This window comes from Arachis ipaensis, chromosome B5 (genome assembly GCF_059453495.1).
Source record: "Arachis ipaensis isolate K30076 ecotype BB chromosome B5, ASM5945349v1, whole genome shotgun sequence".
Taxonomy (NCBI): domain Eukaryota; kingdom Viridiplantae; phylum Streptophyta; class Magnoliopsida; order Fabales; family Fabaceae; genus Arachis; species Arachis ipaensis.
In genome coordinates, this window is record NC_142440.1 from 116273584 (window position 1) to 116299400 (window position 25817).

Consider the following 25817-nt stretch of genomic DNA (forward strand, 5'->3'; position numbering starts at 1 on the left):
GTTGCAACCCACTTAGTTCAAAGGGATTGGCGTTGGTGACAGGATAACAATCCAATAATTAACCCAATTACAATTTTTCTTTCAATCCTTCCAACTCAAGAGTTCCTTTTTAATCAACTCCCCATCAAGTAAAGAAACTACTCACGCATTGTAAATAAAGAATTCATAGCACATGAAGGGGAATTAAAAGAAGACATGATTATTGGAATTGAAATTGAATTAAAAAGAAATAATCCTTGCATTAATTAATCATAAAAGTATTCAAATAACAAAATTGAACAAAACAAGGAACATGGAAGAATAAAACCAAGTTGAGAAAATGAACTAGAATGACGAAGTCTTGATGAGGAAATAACTTTTCTCAATGTTCCAATGCTAAGACCAATTAAAATTCTAAAATCTAGAGAGAAAAACCTAAGAGAGTAAAACTAGATCTAAAACTGTCTCCCAATGTATGTGTTATTTGTTTCTGCATGTTCTCTGACTCTAGTCTGCTGTTCCGGGCCGAAAACTGGGCCGAAATAGGGTCCAAAATCACCCCTAACGAATTCTGCAGATTATGCAGATCGCACATGTCACGCGATCGCGTCATCCATGCAGACGCGTCACTCGCGTTTTTTCCTCGCCATGCGTTCGCGTCGTCCACGCTACCGTGTCTCCAGAGCTTTTCCAATCTGCGCGGCCGCGTGAGCCATGCGGCCGCGTCACTGCGATTTGCTCTCCTTCGCGCGGTCGCGTGAGCCATGCGACCGTGTCACTTCTCGCTGGTTATCTCCTCAAATTCTTGTGTTCCTTCCATTTTTGCTAGCTTCCTTTCCAATCTCTAACTCATTTATGCCCTGTAAAGTCTGAAACACTCAACACACAGATCACGGCATCGAATGGAATAATGGAGAATTAAAAGTAAATAATTAATGTCTCTAGGAAGCAGTTTTCAAACATGTAATAAATTTAGGAAGGAAATCTAAATGCATGCTAATTTAATGAATAAGTGGGTAAGGATCATGATAAAACCACACAATTAAACACAATATAAATCATAAAATAATGGTTTATCAATCTCCCCACACTTAAACATTAGCATGTCCTCATGCTTAATTGAAGGAGATAAGGAAATAAGTATGAACATGTAGAAACTCATGAAATGCAATGCAAACCTATATAAATAAATGCAACTATATGATTCTTGTCCACTTGATCAAAAGTAAATAAGCTCTTCAAAATAATTACAAATCCAATTCCACTAATTTCATCATTACACAATAAAACAGATAAAAGTGCAAGAAGATAGCTCATGAAAGCAGGGAACTTGAAAATTCAAGTATTGAACCCTCACTGATAATGTATGTATGCTTTAATCTCTAGTGTATAAGGTGGTCACTCTATCCTTCTCTAATCATGCTTTCTAACTTTTGTTCTTCTCCTAACCAATCAACAATAGTTAATACACCAATGCAAACATCATGAGGTCTTTTCAAGGTTGTAATGGGGCTAAGGTATAGGTAGGGATGTATATTTGGTCAAGTGAGCTAATAAATTGAATCTTTAATTAACCCAAGCTCTAACATAACTTGTATACACTTAATGTAATCTTTAAAGTTCATACCTAGCTACCCAGAATTCCCTTTTTCAATCCATACTCATGTATCAACTTATATTTTGGTTCTATCATATGTGCATTGATCTTCGAATTCTGAATTCAACATTGGGGTAATTTTTGTCCCCTTATTTATTGATTTTTTTTAATTAAAATAAATAAAGCTTATCAATGCACATAGATTTTTTTATTCTTGTAGTTTCACATGAGTAGGTATCCAAATTCCCCTCAAATTTTTATGACACATTTCCTTAACAACTTTTGTTCCCACAATTTCCCATACTTAACTAGCACACACAATTCTATCTTAAGCTAACCAAAGATTCAAATTGGGGTATACAATTGTTTTTCGGCTTAAGGTTAGTAATGTGGTAAAATATCGAACAAAGGGGAATTAAAGGCTCAAAGTGGTTAACAAAGGTAATTGAACAGGGTAGGCTTAATTTGGATGAGTGAGTTTAAACAAATAATGGCCTCATTCATGTGCAAGCATGCAAATATAATAACTATTGGACATATAAGATAAAACAAAATATAGATTACAATCATAGAGAAGTAAACACACAAGAATGAAATAATTATGGTTAAATAATGTAACCATTCATAAAGGCTCAAATCTTTCACAGGTTGTGTGTTCTTAAACTCGAATATCATGTTCCAAATACAACTCAAGCAAATTTATCATAAGAATTTTTGAAAAATTAGTGAAATTTTGTTCCAAAGATAGATTTTTAAAAGAAACTTATTGTCTTTTCAATCAAGTAGAACATGCATGCAACTATCCTATCCTATGAAATTTATTCTATTCTATAAAGAAAAGAAAATATAACTAAAATATCCTAATTATTGGTGCTAGAGAAGAGAAATTACCTCTGGAAGTCAGGTACTGACTGACCTCCCCACACTTAAGGCTTTGCACCGTCCTCGGTGCCATCTGTCAGGAATAGGGGTGGGCTGGTAGCAGTATCTCCACAGTCGGGGCCGTCATGGCTCCCTGTGCTGGTAAATGAAGTGGAGTCCGGGGTGTCTGAGTCTCTGAAGTGTCCCTTTAGGGCGGGTACGGTGGTATCCGTAGATCCAACAGCTGCCAGGTAATGCGATGACTTTGAGAACGGAATCCCAGTCAAATTGGTATCTTTGACGCTGAAGGGCGGCTTCTTGAAAAGTGTCTATTCCTGCAGGAATAGGGGGAAGACCCAGAGCTTGCTGAATGGCCTCTTCTGTGATGGGGAATTGCTTCTGCCGGACATAAACAGACTGCAGGGTTGGCATGTAGAAGTTGGAGTAGAACTCAACTACCCAAGAGAGATTGACCTGCCTTGGCTGTCTCCGTAGGAAACCCCATTGTCTTCGCTCAATTTGTGGCTCAACAAAGGTGGCAATATTGGACGGGAGGATAAGAAGGTATTCATTGTTATAGTTCCTTTCTGCCAGGATAGGGAACATCTGCTCACAGTAGCGATTGGAAAATCGCACAGCGTCCTTTGCTGGAAATGCTTTCTCCTTTTCGTCAACCTTTATTATCCTCTTAACTCTTTTTGTTGAGGGCTTGACTGCGGTTGAAGAAGGCTCTGCCACTAATGCTCTTTTAGTTCCTCTTCTTGCTGGTGGTTTGGAAGTTGCTTTCTCCTTTCCTTTCTTGGTGGCCATCCTGAAAGAAGGGAAGAGAAAGAAAATTAAATTCAAAGAGATATACAGCAAGGAAGGAAACGGAAAAGAGGGTGAATGATGCATAGTAAAATGTAGATGACATTAACACATGCTCTCGAGTACATATGAAAAGCCATCAATGGAAAATAGCTAGTGCAGATAACAACAAGTGAATGCAAGGTGTTTATTGGCATGCTGGCAAAGGGCATGAGTGGCATAGACCAAGCATTACTTCATAACAAACCATCACGTTTGTATTGATAATTGAATTCAATTAATAAAATAATAAGGAAATATTGTGAAAAGCAAGCATTGAATAGTATAACAATCATAGAGAAGTGCATAATGCCACATGAGCTTTTTCACAAACACATAGCATGCATGGTGAATAGGGTGCAGAAAATATGAAGATGAACATGCAAGAAATCCCTTGAATAGGAGAAAAATAATTGTCAAACAAGTTGCAATAATTCACAAGCATGTAATGAGGGATGATGACTCAAAAAATTTCTAGCACCATGTAAAAAGGGAAAGAATAAAATGCAAAAGTGAAAAGGAAAAGGAAAGAAAAAGAAAATAAGAATGTATATAATATAAGAAGAATGATGGAAAAGAGAAGAAGGAAGAAGAAGGTAAAACCTTGTTAATGGTGGTGAGAGAAATAGAGAGTGAGAGGTGAGATAGAAGGGGGAAGAGGGAAGGAAGAAATAAGGAGGGAAAAGAAAAATTAGGATTTGGGGGAGAGGAAGATAAGATATGTGGAAATTTTAGGTTGAGCTGTACGGCGCATGCGACGTGGCCGCGTGGGGCACGCGTTCGCGTGGGCGCGCGTTAGGTAAGGAGATGGGATCGCGTCGGTCACACGGTCGCGTGACCCATGTTACGCTGCTGGCGCGAGTGCAGCCTCGCTCCAGCACAACTCTCTGTTCAATTTATTGTAATTGCCAAAATTGGGTGACGCGATCGCGTGGGTCACGCGATCGCATGAGTGTGCGTTATAAAATGGGTGAAGCGGCCGCGTCGGCGACGCGGTTGCGTGACAAGGATTGTGCTTCCGGCACCAATCCAGCATCACTCTCACACAGAATATTACTGTGCACCCTTTTACGTCGAAAACTCAGGGCACGCGGCCGCGTGGGGCACGCGGTCGCGTGGGAGGCCATGATTCCCATGCGACGCGAACGCGTCAGGGACGCGGTCGCGTGGGTCGATTTGTGCCATTGGCACGCCTCCATCCATGCTCTAGCTGGACTCTCTGTTCATTTATTTGTTTTCTCCACCCCCTCTGTGACGCGGACGCGTCGCTAATGCAATCGCGTCGCATGGCAAAATTTTTTTTTAAAAGAAATATAAAGACATGTAAATAAAAGAACACGAAAGCACTAAATAAAGAAAAGAGTTATCAAGGAAGAAAAACTAAAAGTGAAGAAAAGAACGATCATACCGTGGTGGGTTGTCTCCCACCAAGCACTTTGCTTTAACGTCAGTAAGTTGGACGCTCCACTAGCTCAATCTGCTGCTATGTGGGGATCTTCCAAGCGGAAGATCTCAAGCTCCTTATTTTTCTGCACCTTCTCACCATGGTACAGCTTCAGGCGTTGTCCATTAACCTTAATAAGTTCAGAGCTTGAAGGATGGCTTAGGTGATAAACTCCGTACGGTTCAGCCTTCTCTACTCTGTATGGACCTTCCCATTTTGATCTCAACTTACCGGGCATGAGCCTTAGTCGAGATTTGTAAAGGAGGACAAAATCTCCAGGTTAAAACTCTTTCTTCTTCTCCTTGTAAATTCTAGAATTCTCATAAGCTTCTATTTCAACTGGGAGATGACAAGCTTTTTCATAAACCAAGCGGAAGGGACTCATCCCAATGGGTGTCTTGTATGCTGTTCTATATGCCCACAGTGCATCTTGTAGCCTGGTGCTCCAGTCTTTCCTATGAGGCTTTACTATCTTTTGTAAGATACGCTTGATTTCTCTGTTTGACACCTCGGCTTGCCCATTAGTTTGGGGATGGTAAGCGGTTGCAACTTTATGGATTATCCCATGCTTCTTCATCAATCCTGTTAGTCTCCTGTTACAAAAATGGGTGCCTTGATCGCTCACGATCGCTCGTGGTGATCCAAAGCGACATATGATATGGTTTCTCATAAAGGAAACAATAGTGTTAGCATCATCAGTGCGGGTAGGAATTGCTTCCACCCATTTGGAAACATAATCCACAGCTAACAATATATAAAAATATCCATTAGAATTTGGAAATGGACCCATGAAGTCAATGCCCCAAACATCAAAAATTTCACTGAAAAGCATATATTGTTGAGGCATCTCATCCCTCCTGGATATATTACCAAATTTCTGGCATGGGGGGTAGGATTTACAAAACTCAGCAACGTCTCTAAAAAGAGTAGGCCATCAGAATCCGCAATCTAAGATCTTTCTAGCTGTTCTTTGAGGGCCAAAATGTCCTCCACTCTCAGATGAGTGACAGGCCTCTAAAATGGACTTGAATTCTGATTGAGGCATACAACGTCTAATTATCTGGTCAGCGCCACATCTCCATAAATATGGGTCATCCCATATATAATATTTAGACTCGCTTTTCAGCTTGTCTCTTTGATGTTTAGAAAAATGTGGAGGAAATGTGCCGCTAACTAAATAATTAGTGACAGGTGCATACCAAAGGACTACCTCAGATACTGCTTGCAGGTTGCCAAAAGGAAAATTATCATCTATAGGAGTAGAATCATCCGTAATATGTTCAAGGCGACTCAAGTGGTCTGCTACTAAATTCTGATTACCACTCCTATCCTTTATTTCTAAATCAAATTCTTGTAACAGCAGTATCCAACGTATAAGTCTTGGTTTGGATTCCTTTTTAGCTAATAGATACTTTAGAGCTGCATGGTTCGAATACACTACTACTCTAGTACCAAGTAAATAAGCTCGAAATTTATCCAGAGCAAAAACAATAGCAAGAAGCTCTTTCTCAGTAGTAGTATAATTGGACTGGGCAGTGTCTAAAGTCTTAGACGCATAGGCAATAACAAAAGGATCCTTACCTTCACGCTGAGCCAGCGCTGCTCCTACTGCATGGTTGGAAGCATCGCACATGATTTCAAACGGCTGGCTCCAGTCTGGTCCTCTTACAATTGGAGCTTGAGTTAGAGCAGTCTTCAGCTTATCAAATGCTTGTTTGCAATCATCACTGAACTCGAACTCAATATCCTTCTGCAGTAATCTGGATAAGGGAAGTGCTACCTTACTAAAGTCCTTAATAAATCTCCTGTAGAAACCTGCATCGGTAAACTAGAAATAACATTTACCTTTGCTGGGTCTACAGAAATGCCATTATTAGATACCACATGTCCTAATACAATCCCTTGTTTTACCATAAAGTGGCATTTTTTGAAATTCAATACAAGGTTTGTATTAACACATCTATCTAATACTCGAGATAATCCATCTAAGCAAAGGCTAAAAGAATCACCATAAACGCTAAAATCGTCCATAAAAACTTCCATACAGTCCTCAATAAGATCGGAGAAAAGACTCATCATGCACCTTTGGAAGGTGGCTGGTGCATTGCACAAGCCAAAGGTCATTCTCTTATAAGCATAAGTCCCAAAAGGACATGTAAAAGTAGTATTTTCCTGATCCTCAGGAGCTATATGAATCTGGAAATAACCTGTGTAATCATCTAAAAAGCAATAATGTGACTTACCTGACAGGCGATCCAGCATTTGATCAATGAATGGAAGTGAGTAGTGATCCTTACGGGTAGCTTGGTTGAGACGCCTGTAATCAATACAGACTCTCCAAGCATTCTGAACTCTAGTTGCTATGAGCTCTCCATGCTCACTCTTCATTGTAGTGACTCCAGATTTCTTGGGCACCACTTGTACTGGGCTTACCCATTCACTGTCTAAAATGGGATATATGATACCTGCTTCCAATAGTCTGGTCACTTCCTTTTTGACAACTTCCAAGATGGTGGTATTCAATCTTCTTTGGGGTTGACGGACAGGTCTTGCTCCCTCTTCTAAAAATATTCTGTGCTCGCATACTTGAGGGTTGATTACCACTATGTCTGCCAAACTCCACCCAATTGCCTTCTTATGCTTCCTCAGTATGTCAAGTAACTGCTCTTCTTGTTGAGAAGTCAGTTCCCTTGCAATAATAACCGAAAGCTTCTGCTCATCCTCAAGATAAGCGTATTTGAGATGTGGAGGGAGAGGTTTCAATTCTAACTTTTGATCATGGGCGGGCTCTGGATTATCTGGGGCTTGTGAAAATGGCGAAGTGCTCCCATTGTTAGTTAAGAGGGTCCCCACACTTGGACCTTGTCCAGTGTGCCTCTCTTCAAACTCTTCCTTTTGAACTTCAACCACACTTTCGTCTATGACATCACACTGAAAGATAGAACGATCTTCTGGGGGGTTGTTAATTACTCCATTCAGATTGAAGATTATTATGCGGCCATCTATTTCAAAGGAGTATGTTCCTGAAGAAGCATCCAATTTGAATTTTGATGTCTTCAAGAATGGTCTACCAAGCAGGATCGATGATGGCTTATCTGAATCATTATGGGGCATCTCCAAGATATAAAAATCAGTGGGGAATGTGAGCCCTTTAATGTTTACCAAAACATCTTCAGCAACTCCAGCCACTGTAATAATGCTTTTATCTGCTAACACAAAATGAGCTGCCGACCTTTTTAAGGGAGGGAGCCTCAAAACATCATATATAGACAAAGGCATTATACTGACACATGCTCCTAAATCACACATGCAATCATAAATTACTACACCACCAATAGTACAACTAACTATGCAAGGACCTGGATCACTACATTTTTCAGGTAATCCTCCCATTAAAGCAGATATAGAACTACCTAAAGGAATAGTTTCTAATTCATTAATTTTGTCTTTATGGATACATAAGTCTTTTAGAAACTTTGCATATTTAGGTACCTGCTGAATAACATCAAAGAGGGGAACAGTTACCTCAACCTTTTTGAATATCTCTACCATTTTAGGATCGAGTTCCAGCTGCTTCCTGGGCTTTCTTGCAAGTTGTGGAAATGGAATGGGAGTGGTGTTTTCTGTGGTGCATCCACTTTTTGGTGCTTCCTCCTGTGGTTGAGCTATTTCTTCTTCATCTATGTCCTGTATATCCTCTTCCTCTTCAACATCTTCGATTTCTACCACCTCTTCAGCTGAGGCGTATTCTGGTGAGCTTGGTTCCTCCTGATTCCTCTCCTGCAGTGTGGTTCCGGACCTCAGGGTGATAGCATTAATGCCTCCCTTTGGATTGGGTAATGGTTGAGAGGGGATTCCAGTAGTACTTGAAGGTTGATTACTGAAATTTTATGCTGATCCAAGCTGTGTCATAAAAGCTTGCAGAGTAGAGGTGAGACCATTCAGACCGGCGTTAATACTATTCATGATGTTACTTTCCATGGTCTGTTGTCTTTTCTCAAAAGATTGTAGTAGATCTTCATTAGAAGATAAAGAAGAATGAGTAAATTGAGAGGTCTGCTGCTGATTGTTCTGTGGTCCTTGGTTTTGCCTCAGGTGAGGTGCTCTGTAAGGTTGATTTTGCTGCCTGTTGTTGTTATTGTTCCACCTCTGATTTCCCTGATTATCTCTACCTCCTCTGTTATTGTTGTCCCTCCAATTTTGGTTTGAATTGTCCTGCCATCCATGGTTATTATTTCCACTGTGATTGTACCCTTGGTTGGGGCGGTCATAGAAGTTGTGAGTGGATGCCACCATGTTGTCTTCTTGTTGGAGCTGCGGGCATTCATCGGTGTAATGGCTATAATCAGCACAGATTCCGCAAATTCTTTGTGGGACTAGTTGTTGGTTTTGCTGTGGTGGAGGAGGTTGAGCTTGCTGAGCTTGTTGATTCAACTGTATTTGCTTTAGCAAGTTGGTCATTTCATAGATGCCTTGAGTTAGAGCAGCAGTCTCTCCGCTGTAAGATACTTCTGCAATAGCTTTTGAACGGCCTTGCTTTTGTCTGTGGTTCCTAGTGGATTCAGCTAAATCACTGATCAATTGCCAAGCTTCATCAGTGGTCTTGTACTTCTTCATAGACCCATTGCTGGCACTTTCCAGTATGGTCTTATCTTGGGGTCTCATACCCTGTGTAATATAGCTGAATAGCACGATCTTGTCAATCATGTGGTGGGGGCATGCTTCCAAAAGATTATTGAAGCGCTCCCAGTATTTAAAGAGAGTCTCATTGTCATCCTGAACAATTGTGGAGATATCCTTCCTTAGCTTATCAGTAACTTCAGATGGAAAGAATTTCTCTAGAAACTCCTTTCTGAGTGTATCCCAGTTGGATACATTTGCTAGAGGTTGAGTGTAGTACCACTCTCTTGCTTTTCCCTCAAGAGAAAACGGAAAAGCTTTCAGCAGAATTGAAGTTTCATCAGTGCCATCACGCCTGACAGTAGAACAGGCTGCCTGGAAATCTCTCAAGTGCTTGATAGGCTCTTGAGCAGGTAGGCCATGAAATCTGGGCATCAAATTGAGCAGTGCGGGCTTTATTTCAAAATCTGTAGCTACCGCCAGATGATGCGCTTGAAATGGTTGCATTGTAAAATCAGGGGCTCCTTCCTCCTGGATGGTAACTTTCCTAGCTGCCATGTTTTCTGCACGTAAAACAACCGAATCAGTAGAACGGGGGCTGGTTTCTTCCTCAGATTCACTTTCAGATCCGCCCTCAGAGCGGGCTAACCGACGCTGTTCTCGCCTTATTAGTGAAATTATCCTTTCAATTTCATGATCGAATATTAGCAAGTGCGGATCAGGAAGTGGATGCGTCATTTGACGGAAGAAACATGCAGCTCATAGTAGCAAAATAAAATAAAATACAAATAAATAAATTCTAATTAATAAAATTAGCACTCTATTGCAACTCCCCGGCAACGGCGCCAAAAATTGATGAGACGCAGAAGCTGGTGAATTAAAAATTATTAAAATGGTTACGTTGCAAGTATAGTTCTTACCTCACCGAAAATCTGCCTATCAATTTAGAAGTATGTCACAGAGAATTAAATTAAAAATTACTGGGAGTTTTAAGTCCCAGGTCGTCTCCCAACGAGTTGCAGAAAAGTGTGCTATCTTATTAATCAGATGTTCAAAGAAGTTGAGTTAAGTAAATTGGAATTTAAATTGAGGGAATTTAATTAATATGAATAAAAGCCTTGACTGGGAGTTGATTAGTAAGAATTTCTACTATTGGTGGAATGATTGTAAGATTAATTTATAAGTAATGGTTGCTCTGTTTGGTTATCCTTTACTATGTAAGGGAAAGTCAAACAAGTTGGAATGCCAAATCTGTTCACAAGTTGCAACCCACTTAGCTCAAAGGGATTGGCGTTGGTGACAGGATAACAATCCAATAATTAACCCAATTACAATTTTTCTTTCAATCCTTCCAACTCAAGAGTTCCTTTTTAATCAACTCCCCATCAAGTAAAGAAACTACTCACGCATTATAAATAAAGAATTCATAGCACATGAAGGGGAATTAAAAGAAGACATGATTATTAGAATTGAAATTAAATTAAAAAGAAATAATCCTTGCATTAATTAATCATAAAAGTATTCAAATAACAAAATTGAACAAAACAAGGAACATGGAAGAATAAAACCAAGTTGAGAAAACGAACTAGAATAACGAAGTCTTGATGAGGAAATAACTCTTCTCAATGTTCCAATGCTAAGACCAATTAAAATTCTAAAACCTAGAGAGAAAAACCTAAGAGAGTAAAACTAGATCTAAAACTGTCTCCCAATGTATGTGTTATTTGTTTTTGCATGTTCTCTGACTCTAGTCTGCTGTTCCGGGCCAAAAACTGGGCCGAAATAGGGTCCAAAATCGCCCCCAACGAATTCTGCAGATTATGCAGATCGCACATGTCACGCGATCGCGTCATCCATGTGGACGCATCACTCGCGTGTTTTCCTCGCCACGCGTTTGCGTCGTCCACGCTACCGCGTCGCCAGAGCTTTTCCAATCCGCGCGGCCGCGTGAGCCATTCGGCCGCGTCACTGCGATTTGCTCTCCTTCGCGCGGTCGCATGAGCCATGCGATCACGTCACTTCTCACTGGTTATCTCCTCAAATTCTTGTGTTCCTTCCATTTTTGCTAGCTTCCTTTCCAATCTCTAACTCATTTATGCCCTGTAAAGTCTGAAACACTCAACACACAGATCACGGCATCGAATGGAATAAAGGAGAATTAAAAGTAAATAATTAAAGTCTCTATGAAGCAGTTTTCAAACATGTAATAAATTCAGGAAGGAAATCTAAATGCATGCTAATTTAATGAATAAGTGGGTAAGGATCATGATAAAACCACACAATTAAACACAATATAAATCATAAAATAGTGGTTTATCAATGCTTGAACAGTGCATATGTCTTTTGAAGTTGTTGTTTATGAATGTTAATATGTTGGCTCTTGAAAGAATGATGATAAGTAGAAATATTATTTGATAATCTGAAAAATCATAGAATTGATTCTTGAAGCAAGAAAAAGCAGTGAATACAGAAAGCTTGCGAAAAAAACAGCGAAAAAAAAGAGAAAGAAAAAGAAAAAGCAAGCAGAAAAAGCCAAAAGCTCTTTAAACCAAAAGGCAAGAGCAAAAAGCCAATAACCCTTAAAACCAAAAGGCAAGGGTAAATAAAAAGGATCCCAAGGCTTTGAGCATCAGTGGATAGGAGGGTCTAAAGGAATAAAATCCTGGCCTAAGCGGCTAAACCAAGCTGTCCCTAACCATGTGCTTGTGGCGTGAAGGTGTCAAGTGAAAACTTGAGACTGAGCGGTTAAAGTCAAGGTCCAAAGCAAAAACAGAGTGTGCTTAAGAACCCTGGACACCTCTAATTGGGGACTTTAGCAAAGCTGAGTCACAATCTGAAAAGGTTCACCCAGTTATGTGTCTGTGGCATTTATGTATCCGGTGGTAATACTGGAAAACAAAGTGCTTAGGGCCACGGCCAAGACTCATAAAGTAGCTGTGTTCAAGAATCAACATACTGAATTAGGAGAATCAATAACACTATCTGAACTCTGAGTTCCTATAGATGCCAATCATTCTGAACTTCAATATATAAAGTGAGATGCCAAAACTATTCAAGAGGCAAAAAGCTACAAGTCCCGCTCATCTGATTGGAGCTATGTTTCATTGATATTTTGGAATTTATAGTATATTCTCTTCTTTTTATCCTATTTGATTTTCAGTTGCTTGGGGACAAGCAACAATTTAAGTTTGGTGTTGTGATGAGCGGATAATTTATACGCTTTTTGGCATTGTTTTTAGTATGTTTTTAGTAGGATCTAGTTACTTTTAGGGATGTTTTTATTAGTTTTTATGTTAAATTCACATTTCTAGACTTTACTATGAGTTTGTGTGTTTTTCTGTGATTTCAGGTATTTTCTGGCTGAAATTGAGGGACTTGAGCAAAAATCAGATTCAGAGGTTGAAGAAGGACTGCTGATGCTGTTGGATTCTGACCTCCCTGCACTCAAAGTGGATTTTCTGGAGCTACAGAACTCCAAATGGCGCGCTCTCAACGGCGTTGGAAAGTAGACATCCAGGGCTTTCCATCAATATATAATAGTCCATACTTTGCCCAAGTTTAGACGATGCGAAAAGGCGTTGAACGCCAGTTCTATGCTGCAGGCTAGAGTTAAACGCCAGAAACACGTCACAAACCAGAGTTGAACGCCAAAAATACGTTACAACTTGGCGTTCAACTCCAAAAGAAGCCTCTGCACGTGTAAACTTCAAGCTCAGTCCAATCACACACCAAGTGGGCCCCGGAAGTGGATTTATGCATCAATTACTTACTTCTGTAAACCCTAGTAGCTAGTCTAGTATATATAGAACTTTTTATCATTGTATTCACAGTCTTGGTTACTCCGGTTCCCCTCTGGGGCCGAGACCAATGAACTCCATTATCACTTATGTATTTTCAACGGTAGAGTTTCTGCACTCCATAGATTAAGGTGTGGAGCTCTGCTGTTACTCATGATTTAATGCAAAGTACTACTGTTTTATATTCAATTCAACTTATTCCGCTTCTAAGATATCCATTCGCACCCAAGAACATGATGAATGTGATGATTATATGATGCTCATCATCATTCTCACTTATGAACGTGTGCCTGACAAACACTTCCGTTCTACATGCAAACAAGCTAGAATGAGTATCTCTTAGATATCTAATACAGAGGACCGAGTCCGAGATATTAGAATCTTCGTGGTATGAGTTAGAACCCATGGATGGCCATTCCTGAGATCTGGAAAGTCTAAACCTTGTCTGTTGTATTCCGAGTAGGATCTGGGAAGGGATGGCTGTGACGAACTTCAAACTCGCGAGTGCTGGGTGTAGTGACAGATGCAAAAGGAGGGTGAATCCTATTCCAGTATGATCGAGAACCTCCAGATGATTAGCCGTGCCGTGACAGAGCATTTAGACCTTTTTCACAGAGATGATGGGATGTAGCCATTGACAACGGTGATGCCTTACAGAAAGCTTGCCATGGAAAGGAGTAGGACTGGTTGGATGAAGATAGCAGGAAAGCAGAGGTTCAGAGGAACGAAAGCATCTCTATACGCTTATCTGAAATTCTCACCAATGAATTACATAACTATTTCTATCTTTATTTTCTGTTTATTTATTATTATTATTCGAAAACTCCATAACCATTTGATATCCGCCTGACTGAGATTTACAAGATGACCATAGCTTGTTTCATACCAACAATCTCCGTGGGATCGACCCTTACTCACGTAAGGTTTTATTACTTGGATGACCCAGTGCACTTGCTGGTTAGTTGTATCGAAGTTGTGATAAATTATGAATTAAGATTAGAGAACCAAGTTTTTGGAGCCGTTACCAGGGATCACAATTTTGTGCACCAATTATTTATATTAAACTCGTATACAAAATAGGCTTTGCTAATGGCTGGGTTGCCTCCCAGCAAGCGCTTCTTTATTGTCTTTAGCTGGACCTTGCTGAGTTTTAATCTAGCCTCAGCTTTGAGCACTCTTGCTCAACATTGCCTTTAAGATAATGCTTGATTCTTTGTCCATTAACAATGAACTTCTTATTAGAATCAATGTCTTGAAGCTCCACATAGCCATATGGTGACACACTTGTAATCACATATGGTCCCCTCCACCGGGATTTTAGTTTCCCGGGGAACAGCCTGAGCCTAGAGTTAAACAGCAGAACCTTCTGTCCTGGTTCAAAGACTCTAGATGACAGCTTTCTGTCATTCCACCTTTTTTCTTTCTCTTTGTAAAGCTTGGCATTTTCGAAAGCAGTGAGTCTAAATTCCTCTACCTTATTCAGCTGGAGCAATCTTTTTTCTCCAGCTAATTTAGCATCAAAGTTTAGGAATCTGGTTGCCCAGTAGGCCTTATGCTCCAGTTCCACTGGCAGATGACAGGCCTTACCATACACAAGCTGGTATGGAGAGGTCCCTATAGGAGTCTTGAATGTTGTTCTGTATGCCCACAGAGCGTCATCCAAGCTTCTTGCCCAATCCTTTCTACGGGTACTTACAGTCCGTTCCAGGATTCTTTTTATTTCTCTATTAGAGACTTTAGCTTACCCATTTGTCTATGGATGATACGGAGTTGTCACCTTGTGGCTAATTCCATATCGGACCATAGCAGAGTAAAGCTGTTTGTTGCAGAAGTGAGTGCCCCTATCACTGATTAGTGCTCTAGGGACACCAAACCTGCTGAAGATATGCTTTTGGAGGAACTTCAGCACTGTCTTAGTATCATTGGTGGGTGTTGCGATGGCCTCTACCCATTTGGATACATAGTCGACTGCCACCAGAATATAAGTGTTTGAGTATGATAGTGGGAAAGGTCCCATGAAGTCAATACCCCATACGTCAAACAACTCAATCTCTAAGATCCTTTGCTGAGGCATGGCGTAACTGTGAGGCAGATTACCAGCTCTCTGGCAGCTGTCACAGTTACGCACAAACTCTTGGGAGTCTTTATAGAGAGTCGGCCAGTAGAAGCCACATTGGAGGACTTTTGTGGCTGTTCGCTCACCTTCGAAATGTCCTCCATATTGTGATCCATGGCAACGCCATAGGATCTTCTGTGCTTCTTCTCTAGGTACACACCTTCGGATTATTCCGTCTGCACATCTCTTAAAGAGATATGGTTCATCCCACAGGTAGTACTTTGCATCAGTAATTAATTTTTTCTTTTGTTGCTTGCTGTACTCCTTGGGTATGAATCTTGCAGCTTTATAGTTTGCAATGTCTGCAAACCATGGTGTTTCCTGGATGGCAAACAGTTGCTCATCCGAAAAGGTTTCAAAGATCTCAATAGAGGAAAAGGACGTCCCTTCTACTGGCTCTATCCGGGACAGATGATCAGCCACTTGGTTCTCTGTCCTTTTTCTGTCTCTTATTTCTATATCAAACTCTTACAGAAGCAACACCCATCTTCTGAGCCTGGGTTTTGAATCCTGCTTTGTGAGTAGATATTTAAGAGCAGCATGGTCAGTGTACATAATCACTTTTGATCTGACTAAGTATGATCTAAACTTGTCAATGGCATAAACCACTGCAAGCAATTCTTTTTTTGTGGGTGTGTAATTTTTCTGGGCATCATTTAAAACACGGCTAGCATAATAAATGACATGCAGAAGCTTGTTATGCCTCTATCCCAGTACTGCACCAATGGCATGGTCACTGGCATCACACATTAGTTCAAATGGTAATGTCCAGTCTGGTGCAGAAATAACTGGTGCTGTGACCAGCTTAGCTTTTAGAGTTTCAAACGCCTGCAGACACTCTGTGTCAAACACAAATGGCATGTCAGCAGCTAGCAGATTGCTCAGAGGTTTTGCAATTTTTGAAAAATCCTTTATAAACCTCCTATAGAATCCTGCATGCCCCAGAAAGCTTCTGATTGCCTTAACATTGGCAGGTGGTGGTAATTTTTCATTTACTTCCACTTTAGCTTGATCCACCTCTATTCCCTTGTTTGAAATTTTATGCCCAAGGACAATTCCTTCAGTCACCATAAAGTGACATTTTTCCTAGTTTAAAACTAGGTTAGTCTCTTGGCATCTTTTCAGAACAAGTGCTAAATGGTCAAGGCAGGAGCTGAATGAATCTACAAACACTGAAAAGTCATCCATGAAGACTTCCAGAAATTTCTCTACCATATCAGAGAGGATAGAGAGCATGCATCTCTGAAAGGTTGCAGGTGCATTGCACAGACCAAAAGGCATCCTTCTATAGGCAAACACTCCAGAAGGACATGTGAATGCTATTTTCTCTTGGTCCTGAGGATCTTCTGCAATTTGGTTATAACCTGAATAGCCATCCAAAAAGCAGTAGTATTCATGACCTGCTAATCTTTCTAGCATCTGGTCTATGAATGGTAAAGGAAAGTGATCCTTCCTGGTGGCTGTATTGAGCCTTCTGTAATCAATACACATACGCCACCCTGTAACTATTCTTGTAGGAACCAGTTCATTTTTTTCATTATGAACCACTGTCATGCCTCCCTTCTTGGGGACAACTTGGACAGGGCTCACCCAGGGCCTATCAGAGATGGGATAAATAATCCCAGCCTCCAGTAACTTGGTGACCTCTTTCTGCACTACCTCCTTCATGGCTGGATTTAGCCGCCTCTGTGGTTGAACCACTGGCTTAGCATCGTCCTCTAATAGGATCTTGTGCATGCATCTTGCTGGGCTGATGCCCTTAAGATCACTTATGAACCACCCAAGAGCTACCTTGTGTGTCCTTAGCACTTGAAGTAGTGCTTTCTCTTCCTGTGGATTTAAAGCAGAGCTTATGATCACCGGAAAAGTGTCACCTTCTCTCAGAAATGCGTATTTCAGGGATGATGGTAGTGGTTTGAGCTCGGGTTTAGGAGGTTTCTCCTCTTCCTGAGGAAATTTCAAAGGCTCTTTTATTTCTTCTGATTCTTCCAGATCAGGCTGGACATCTTTCAAGATATCTTCTAGCTCTAATTCGAGACCCTTAGCCATGTTGATCTCCTCTACCAGGGAGTCAATAGTATCAACACGCATGCAGTCTTTTGATGTGTCTGGATGCTTCATTGCCTCAATAGCATTCAACTTGAACTCGTCCTCATTGACTCTTAAGGTCACCTCCCCTTTTTGGACATCAATGAGGGTTCGTCCTGTTGCTAGGAAGGGTCTTCCTAGAATGAGAGTTGCACTTTTGTACTCTTCCATCTCCAGCACTACAAAGTCAGTGGGAAAGGCAAATGGCCCAACCTTGACAATCATGTCCTCAATTATGCCTGATGGATATTTAATGGTGCCATCAGTAAGTTGAAGACATATCCAGGTTGGTTTGACCTCTTCAGCCAAGCCAAGCTTTCTGATAGTAGATGCAGGGATTAGATTGATACTTGCCCCAAGGTTACATAGAGCTGTCTTGGTACAAGTACCCTCTAGTGTGCATGGTATCATAAAGCTTCTGGGATCCTTAAGCTTCTCTGGTAAGGTTGTTAGGATGACTGCACTGTACTCTTCAGTGAGAAAAACTTTTTCTATTTCTCTCCAATCCTTCTTATGACTTAAGATCTCTTTCATGAACTTAGCAAAAGAGGGTATTTGCTCAAGTGCCTCTGCAAACGGAATCTTTATTTCAAGAGTCATGAGATAGTCTGCAAAGTGAGCAAATTGTTTATCCTGTTCTGCTTGGTGGAGTTTCTGAGGATAAGGTATTTTGGCTTTATATTCTTCAACCTTAGTTGCTGCAGGTTTGTTTCCTACAGAGGCAGGTTGAGAAGCCTTCTTGAGGGAGTTAGTATCAGCACTTGCAGGTGTCTGATCCCTCACTGGTGTTTGATCACCAGAACTGGACATGGATTGGGCGTTTAACGCCAAATTCTTACCCTTTTTTTGGCGTTTGAACGCCAGAACTAGACGTGGAATTGGAGTTTAACGCCAATTTTTCACCTGTTTCTGGTGTTTGATCGCCAGACATATTCCTCTCTGGGCTCTTACTGGTAGCAGGTTGCTCATCCTCTGTCAGCTGTTCTTTTCTTGGCTTTCTGCTGCTTTGAGTTAGAGTATTTAACGTTTTTCCACTTCTTAATTCAACTGCTTGGCACTCCTCTGTTATCTGTTTTGATAACTGCTGTTTTGTCTGATTTAATTGTGATTCCATATCCTTGTTAGCAATTTTGGTTTCTTGTAGCATCTCCTTAAATTCTGCTAACTGCCTTGTTATAGAAGATAGTAGCTGATTGAGTTCAGCAACTTGTTCCTGAGGATTAAAGTCAGTTGATATTGCCTTAGCTTCTTCTTTCATGGAGGACTCATTACTTATGTACATATACTGATTTCTAGCAACTATATCAATAAGCTTTTGAGCCTCTTCAACAGTCTTTCTCATGTGTATGGATCCCCCAGCTGAGTCGTCTAGAGATGTCTGAGCTTTTTCTGTAAGCCCATAGTAGAAGATGTCTAATTATACCCACTCTGAAAATATTTCAGAGGGGCATTTTCTTAGCATCCCTTTGTACCTCTCCCAGGCGTTATAAAGGGATTCTTCATCCTCTTGTTTAAAGCCTTGGATGTCCAGCCTTAGCTGTGTCATCCTTTTTGGAGGGAAATATTGATTCAGGAATTTGTCTGATAACTGTTTTCATGTTCTTATGCTTGCTGTCAGTTGGTTATTTAACCACCTCTTAGCTTGATCTTTTACAGCAAACGGAAATAGTAACAGCCTGTATACATCCTGATCTACCTCTTTGTCATGCACTGTGTCTGCAATTTGCAAGAACTGCGCCAGAAACTCAGTAGGTTCTTCCTGTGGAAGACCAGAATACTGGCAATTTTGCTGCACCATGACAATGAGTTGAGGATTTAGCTTAAAACTGCTTGCTTTGATGGGAGGTATACAGATGCTACTCCCATATGCAGCAGTAATGGGGTTAGCATATGACCCCAGAGTTCTTCTGGACTATTCATTTCCATTCAGGTCCATGATGGATAAAATGGAATTGATATGAATTGCAAACAAAATATATTTTTGTTTTTATTTTATTAAAAAAATGGATAAATAAAGAAAATGATATAAAATAATATAAAGTAAAGTAATTAGAAATTAAAATATAGATTTCGAAAAGTAAAAGAAAAAGGAAAAATAAATTCGAAAACCAAATTAATTGCTTAATTAAGAAGATTTGAAAAACTTTAGATATGATTTTTGAAAAAGATTTTGAATTTTGAAATTTTAAAACTAAAATAGGAAAAAACATAAAAATTTTAAAATAGAAATTTGAATTTTTGAATGAGATTTTCGAAAATTCAATTAGTTAGAGAGAAAACATATTTTTCAAATTAATGAGGAAAGAGAAAAAATAGTAAAAATGACACTAAACTTAAATTTTTAGATCAAAACAAAGGAAACAAACAGGAACACTTTGAATATCACGATGAACGCTAAGAACAACTTTTGAAAAATTTTTAAGAAAACAGAAACACAGAGGACACCAAACTTAAAATATGAAACTAAACTCAAACAGAAAAACTCAATTATTAGTTTATAAAAATTTTCGAAAAAAATTGAAAAGGAAAATAAGGATTTAAAAAATTTTCAACCAAAAACAAGAATAGAAGACTCTAAACCAAAAAGAAAATTTTTTTCCTAATCTAAGCAACAAAATAAACCGTCAGTTGTCTAAACTCGAGCAATCCCCGGCAACGGCGCCAAAAACTTGGTGCACAAATTGTAAATCACATTTTCACAACTCGTACCACTAACCAGCAAGTGCCCTGGGTCATCCAAGTAATACCTTACGTGAGTAAGGGTCGATCCCACGGAGATTGTTGGCTTGAAGCAAGCTATGGTTATTTGTAATTCTTAGTCAGAAAATTAATAATAAAAATGGTTGGGTTTATGAAAAGTAATTAACATAAAATAAATAATACTTGTTATGCAGTAATGGAGAACAGATTGAGGTTTTGGAGATGCTCTGTCTTCTGAATCTCTGCTTTCCTACTGTCTTCTTCTTCACACACACATGTCTCCTTCCATGGCAAGCTGTATGTTGGTGGATACTGTTGTCAATGGCTACCATCCATCCTCTCAGTGAAAATGGTCTAAATGCACTGTCACTGCACGGCTAATCATCTGTTGGTTCTCACTCATGTTGGAATAGAATCCATTGATTCTTTTGCGTCTGTCACTACGCCCAACACTCGCGAGTTTGAAGCACGTCACAGTCATCCCTTCCCAGATCCTACTCGGAATACCACAGACAAGGTTTAAACTTTCCGGATCTCAGGAATGGCCGCCAATAATTCTAGCCTATACCACGAAGACTCTGATCATGAACTTGGAGGCTAAGAGATACACACTCAAGCTAGTGCAGATAGAACGGAGGTGGTTGTCAGGCACACGTTCATAGGTGAGAATGATGATGAGTGTCCCGGATCATCACATTCATCAGGGTAAAGTGCGAGTGAATATCTTAGAATAGAAACAAGCGTAATTGAATAAAAAATAGTAGTAATTGCATTAATTCATCGAAACACAGCAGAGCTCCTCACCCCCAACCATGGGGTTTAGAGACTCATGCCGTTAGAAATACAATGTAAAGTGTAAAATTGTCATGAGATACATAGTAAGTCTCTAAAAGTTGTATTTATACCAAACTAATAGCTAGGGTTTACAGAAAATGAGTAAACTAAGATGGATAGTGTAGAAATCCACTTCTGGGGCCCACTTAGTGTGTGTTTGGGCTGAGCATTGACCTTTACATGTGTAGAGGCTTCTTTTGGAGTTAAATGCCAGGTTGCAACTTGTTTGTGGCGTTTAACTCTGGTTTGTAACTTGTTTCTGGCGTTTAACTTCAGAATAGGTCAGGAAGTTGGTGTTCAACGCCAGTTTGCATCATCAAAACTCAGGCAAAGTATGAACAGTTATATATTACTGGAAATCCCTGGATGTCTACTTTCCAACGCAATTGAGAGCGCGCCAATTGGGTTTCTGTAGCTCGAGAAAATCCATTTCGCGTGAAGAAGGGTCAGAATCCAACAGCATCTGCAATCCTTTTTCAGCCTCTGAATCAGATTAAAGCTCAGATCCCTCAATTTCAGCCAGAAAATACCTGAAATCACAGAAAAACACACAAACTCATAGTAAAGTCTAGAAATGTGATTTTTAAATAAAAACTAATAAAATTATACTAAAAAGTAGCTAAATCCTACTAAAACTATAATGAAAATACCCCCAAAAGTGTATAAAATATCCGCTCATCACAATACCAAACTTAAACTGTTGCTTGTCCTCAAGAAACTAGATAAATAAAATAGGATAGAAAGAAGGTCAAGAGGCAATAACATCTCAGAGTTTTACATGAAGCTCAAATTCTCATTAGATGAGTGGGACTAGTAGCTTTTTGCTTCTGAACAGTTTTGGCATCTCCATTCATCCTTTGAAGTTCAGAATGATTGGCCTCTATAGGAATTTAGAATTCAGATAGTGTTATTGATTTTCCTAGTTTAGTATGTTGATTCTTGAACACAGCTACTTTATGAGTCTTGGTCGTGGCTCTAAGCACTTTGTTTTCCAGTATTACCACCGGATACATAAATGCCACAGACACATAACAGGGTGAACCTTTTCAGATTGTGACTCAGCTTTACTAGAGTCCCCAATTAGAGGTGTCTAGAGTTCTTAAACACACTCTTTTTGCTTTGGATCACGACTTTAACCGCTCAATCTCAAGCTTTTCACTAGACACTTTCACGCCACAAGCACATGGTTAGGGACAGCTTGGTTTAGCCGCTTAGGCCGGGATTTTATTCCTTTGGGCCCTCCTATCCACTGATGCTCAAAGCTTTGGACCCTTTTTATTTTACCCTTGCCTTTTGGTTTAAAGGGCTATTGGCTTTTTTTTTTGCTACTTTTTCTTGCTTCAAGAATCAATTTCATAATTTTTCAGATTATCAATAACATTTCTCTTTTTCATTATTCTTCAAGAGCCAACAGTTTTAACATTCATAAACATCAAATTCAAAAGACATATGCACTGTTTAGGCATTCATTCAGAGAACAAAAAGTATTGCCACCACATATAAATAATTTGAATTTTTTCTTATTAAAACTTGAAAATAAAATTGACTCCTTATTCTAAAAATTTGCTATTTTATTCATGTTTAATGATGATAAGAAAGATAAATTATCACTTATTTGGGGATAGAAAAATAAAATAAAATAAAAAAATAAAGATAAAGGTACTAATTACTACTACTACTCATATAACTTCTAAGGCAGATTTCTAATAGTAAAAGTTATCACAGATTTAAGGCTTAAGATTAGGTCTCAACAACCTTTATTTTAGGAGATAGATGCTCCTTTAGTCTGTGGGGTGCTTGGCCCTTCAAGAGATAGCTTCTGGCGTTTCAGCTCCTGTAGCTCATGCCCTTGCTCCTCTTGTTCCTTCAGTAGTTTGCAGAGCATATTATTTTGAACTTGCTGTTCTTCTTTTAGTTGATCCATAGCTTCTTGTAGCTTGGTGACAGAGGCCTCTAGGCGGGTCCAGTAGTCAATATGAGGGATTTATGAGAGGAACTCCTGTGCCCTCCTTTTGATGGGGTTGTCTTGCACTTGTTGTCCTTCCATTGATTTTTTTGTAATTGGGTGCTCGACTGAGATATACTCATCCACTCCCATCTTTACCCCAGCATCCTTGCATAGCAGAGATATTAAGCTTGGGTAAGCCAATTTAGCTCCTTTGGAATTCTTGTTTGCAATTGTGTAGAGCTCACTCGAAATCAGATCTTCAACCTCCACTTCGTTTCCCTACATAATACAATGGATCATGACTGCTCTTTTGAAGGTAACCTCAGAGCGGTTACTGGTGGGCAATATGGAACGCCCAATGAAGTCCAGCCAGCTTCTGGCGACTGATTTGAGATCCCCTCTCTTGAGTTGATTTGGGACACCCTTTGTGTTGGTTGTCCACTTGGTTCCAGGGATGCATATATCCTTCAGAATTTGGTCCAAGCGCTTATCTGATCTCACCATTCTCTTACTGAAGGAATCCGGATCATCTTGTAGTTGCTGCAGCTTGAAGATCTCTCTTATTTTGTCAATGTGGAAGTAAATAGCTTTTCCTCTGACCATGGTTCGAAAGGTGTAAAAGGCGATTCTGGCCCTTCTTTGCCTATCTGTTTGCCACACATTTGTGTAGAATTCCTGAACCATGTTTCTTCCCACCTTTGTCTCAGGATTAGCTAGGATTTCTCAGCCCCTGTTTTGAATTTGCTCTTGGATCTCCGGATATTTGTCTTTTTTCATATTGAATTTAACTTCCGGGATCACTAATCTTAGACCCATTATTCTGTAGTAATAGTCTGAATGTTCTTTTGTTAAGAACTTCTCCTGATTCCAAAGTGGTTTTGGAATATTCTCTTTCTTTCCTCTTGAAGTGGTTTGTTTTCCTCTAGGAGCCATGATCTCAGTGAGTCTTAGCTCAGTGATCACGTAAAACAAAACACACCAAACTTAGAGGTTTGCTTGTCCTCAAGCAAAAGAAAGGAAAAGAGAGGAATAGAAGAAGAGGCAAGTTCGAATTGTGGAGGAGAGGGGAGGCCAAGTTTGGATTTATAAAGGAGGGGGTGGGTTTGAAAATTTTGAAAAAGATATGATAGAAGATATGATTTGTAAAAAGATAATTATGATATGCAAAGGATAAAATTTTAAATTTGAAAAGATAATAGGGGGATTTGAAAAAGATAGATTAAATTTTGAAAAGATAATATGATAGTTTGAAAAAGATTTGAAAAGAATTTAAAAAGATAGATGAGTTTTTGAAAAAGATGTGGAACAGAATTAAGAGATATATGGATTCTGAAAAAGATTTTAAGAGGGGTTTAAGAAAAATGAAGAAAGATTTTTAGGATAAAGATTTTTTTGAATTTGAAATTGAAAGATGAGAGTTTGTAACATGTTTATGCAAGAAATTGTGGATGAAATCATGAAGATTTAAAAAAAGAGATTTGGAAAACAAAACTTCCTTCTCTCCACAATCCTGGCGTTAAACGCCCAACTGCTGCATGTTTTGGGTGTTTAATGCCCCTCTGTAGCCTCTTTTGGGAGTTTAACCCCCAGCTGTTGCTTGTGGCTGGCGTTAAACGTCAGAATCCTTTGTCACTGGGCGTTTTCTGAATGCCCAGGATGCTGTAAGTATGGCGTTAAACGCCCAGAAAGATATCATTACTGGCATTAAACGCCCAGTAGATGCTTCTTTTGGGCGTTTAACGCCCAAATATACCTCTTACTGGCGTTTTCTTGCCAATGAGCTCCTTCTCCCCGTTTTGTACTCTGAATCCTTCTGTAACCCTGTGAACTTATGCAATTGATTCTTTACCTTGAAGATTATTTATATTAAACTCGTATAATTATTATTTAAATAAAAATAGGCTTTGCTAATGGCTGGGTTACCTCCCAGCAAGCGCTTCTTTATTGTCTTTAGTTGGACCTTGCTGAGCTTTTAATCTAGCCTCAGCTTTGAGCACTCTTGCTCAACATTGCCTTCAAGATAATGCTTGATTCTCTGTCCATTAACAATGAACTTCTTATTAGAATCAATGTTTTGAAGCTCCACATAGCCATATGGTGACACACTTGTAATCACATATGGTCCCCTCCACCGGGATTTCAGTTTCCCGGGGAATAGCCTGAGCCTAGAGTTAAACAGCAGAACCTTCTGTCCTAGTTCAAAGACTCTAGATGACAGCTTTCTGTCCTGCCACCTTTTTGCTTTCTCTTTGTAAAGCTTGGCGTTTTCGAAAGCAGTGAGTCTGAATTCCTCTAGCTCATTTGGCTGGACTAATCTTTTTTCTCCAGCTAATTTAGCATCAAATTTTAGGAATCTGGTTGCCCAGTAGGCCTTATGCTCCAGTTCCACGGGCAGATGACAGGCCTTACCATACACAAGCTGGTATGGAGAGGTCCCTATAGGAGTCTTGAATGCTGTTCTGTATGCCCACAGAGCGTCATCCAAGCTTCTTGCCCAATCCTTTCTACGGGTACTTACAGTCCGTTCCAGGATTCTTTTTATTTCTCTATTAGAGACTTCAACTTTCCTATTTGTCTGTGGATGATATGGAGTTGCTATCTTGTGGCTAATTCCATATCGGACTATAGCAGAGTAAAGCTGTTTGTTGCAGAAGTGAGTGCCCCCATCACTGATTAGTGCTCTAGGGACACCAAACCTGCTGAAGATATGCTTCTAGAGGAACTTCAGGACTATCTTAATATCATTGTTGGGTGTTGCGATGGCCTCTACCCATTTGGATACATAGTCGACTGCCACCAGAATATAAGTGTTTGAGTATGATGGTGGGAAAGGTCCCATGAAGTCGATACCCCATACGGCAAACAACTCAATCTCTAAGATCCTTTGCTGAGGCATGGCGTAACTGTGAGGCAGATTACCAGCTTTCTGGCAGCTGTCACAGTTACGCACAAACTCTCGGGAGTCTTTATAGAGAGTGGGCCAGTAG

General features: G+C 39.8%; 1 protein-coding gene across 1 annotated transcript; it reads right to left on the reverse strand.

Annotated features, from left to right (window-relative positions):
• Positions 1-16346: 16346 nt before the first annotated feature.
• LOC148565480 (uncharacterized) lies at positions 16347-17759 on the reverse strand. The gene has a single exon (XM_088487169.1). The coding sequence runs from the start codon at positions 17757-17759 to the stop codon at positions 16347-16349; it is 1413 nt and encodes a 470-aa protein (XP_088343295.1).
• Positions 17760-25817: the final 8058 nt, after the last annotated feature.

Excerpts from the sequence above, each read along its gene's own strand:
- LOC148565480 (XM_088487169.1), bottom strand. The coding sequence starts at position 17,759 with ATGATACCATGCACACTAGAGGGTACTTGTACCAAGACAGCTCTATGT.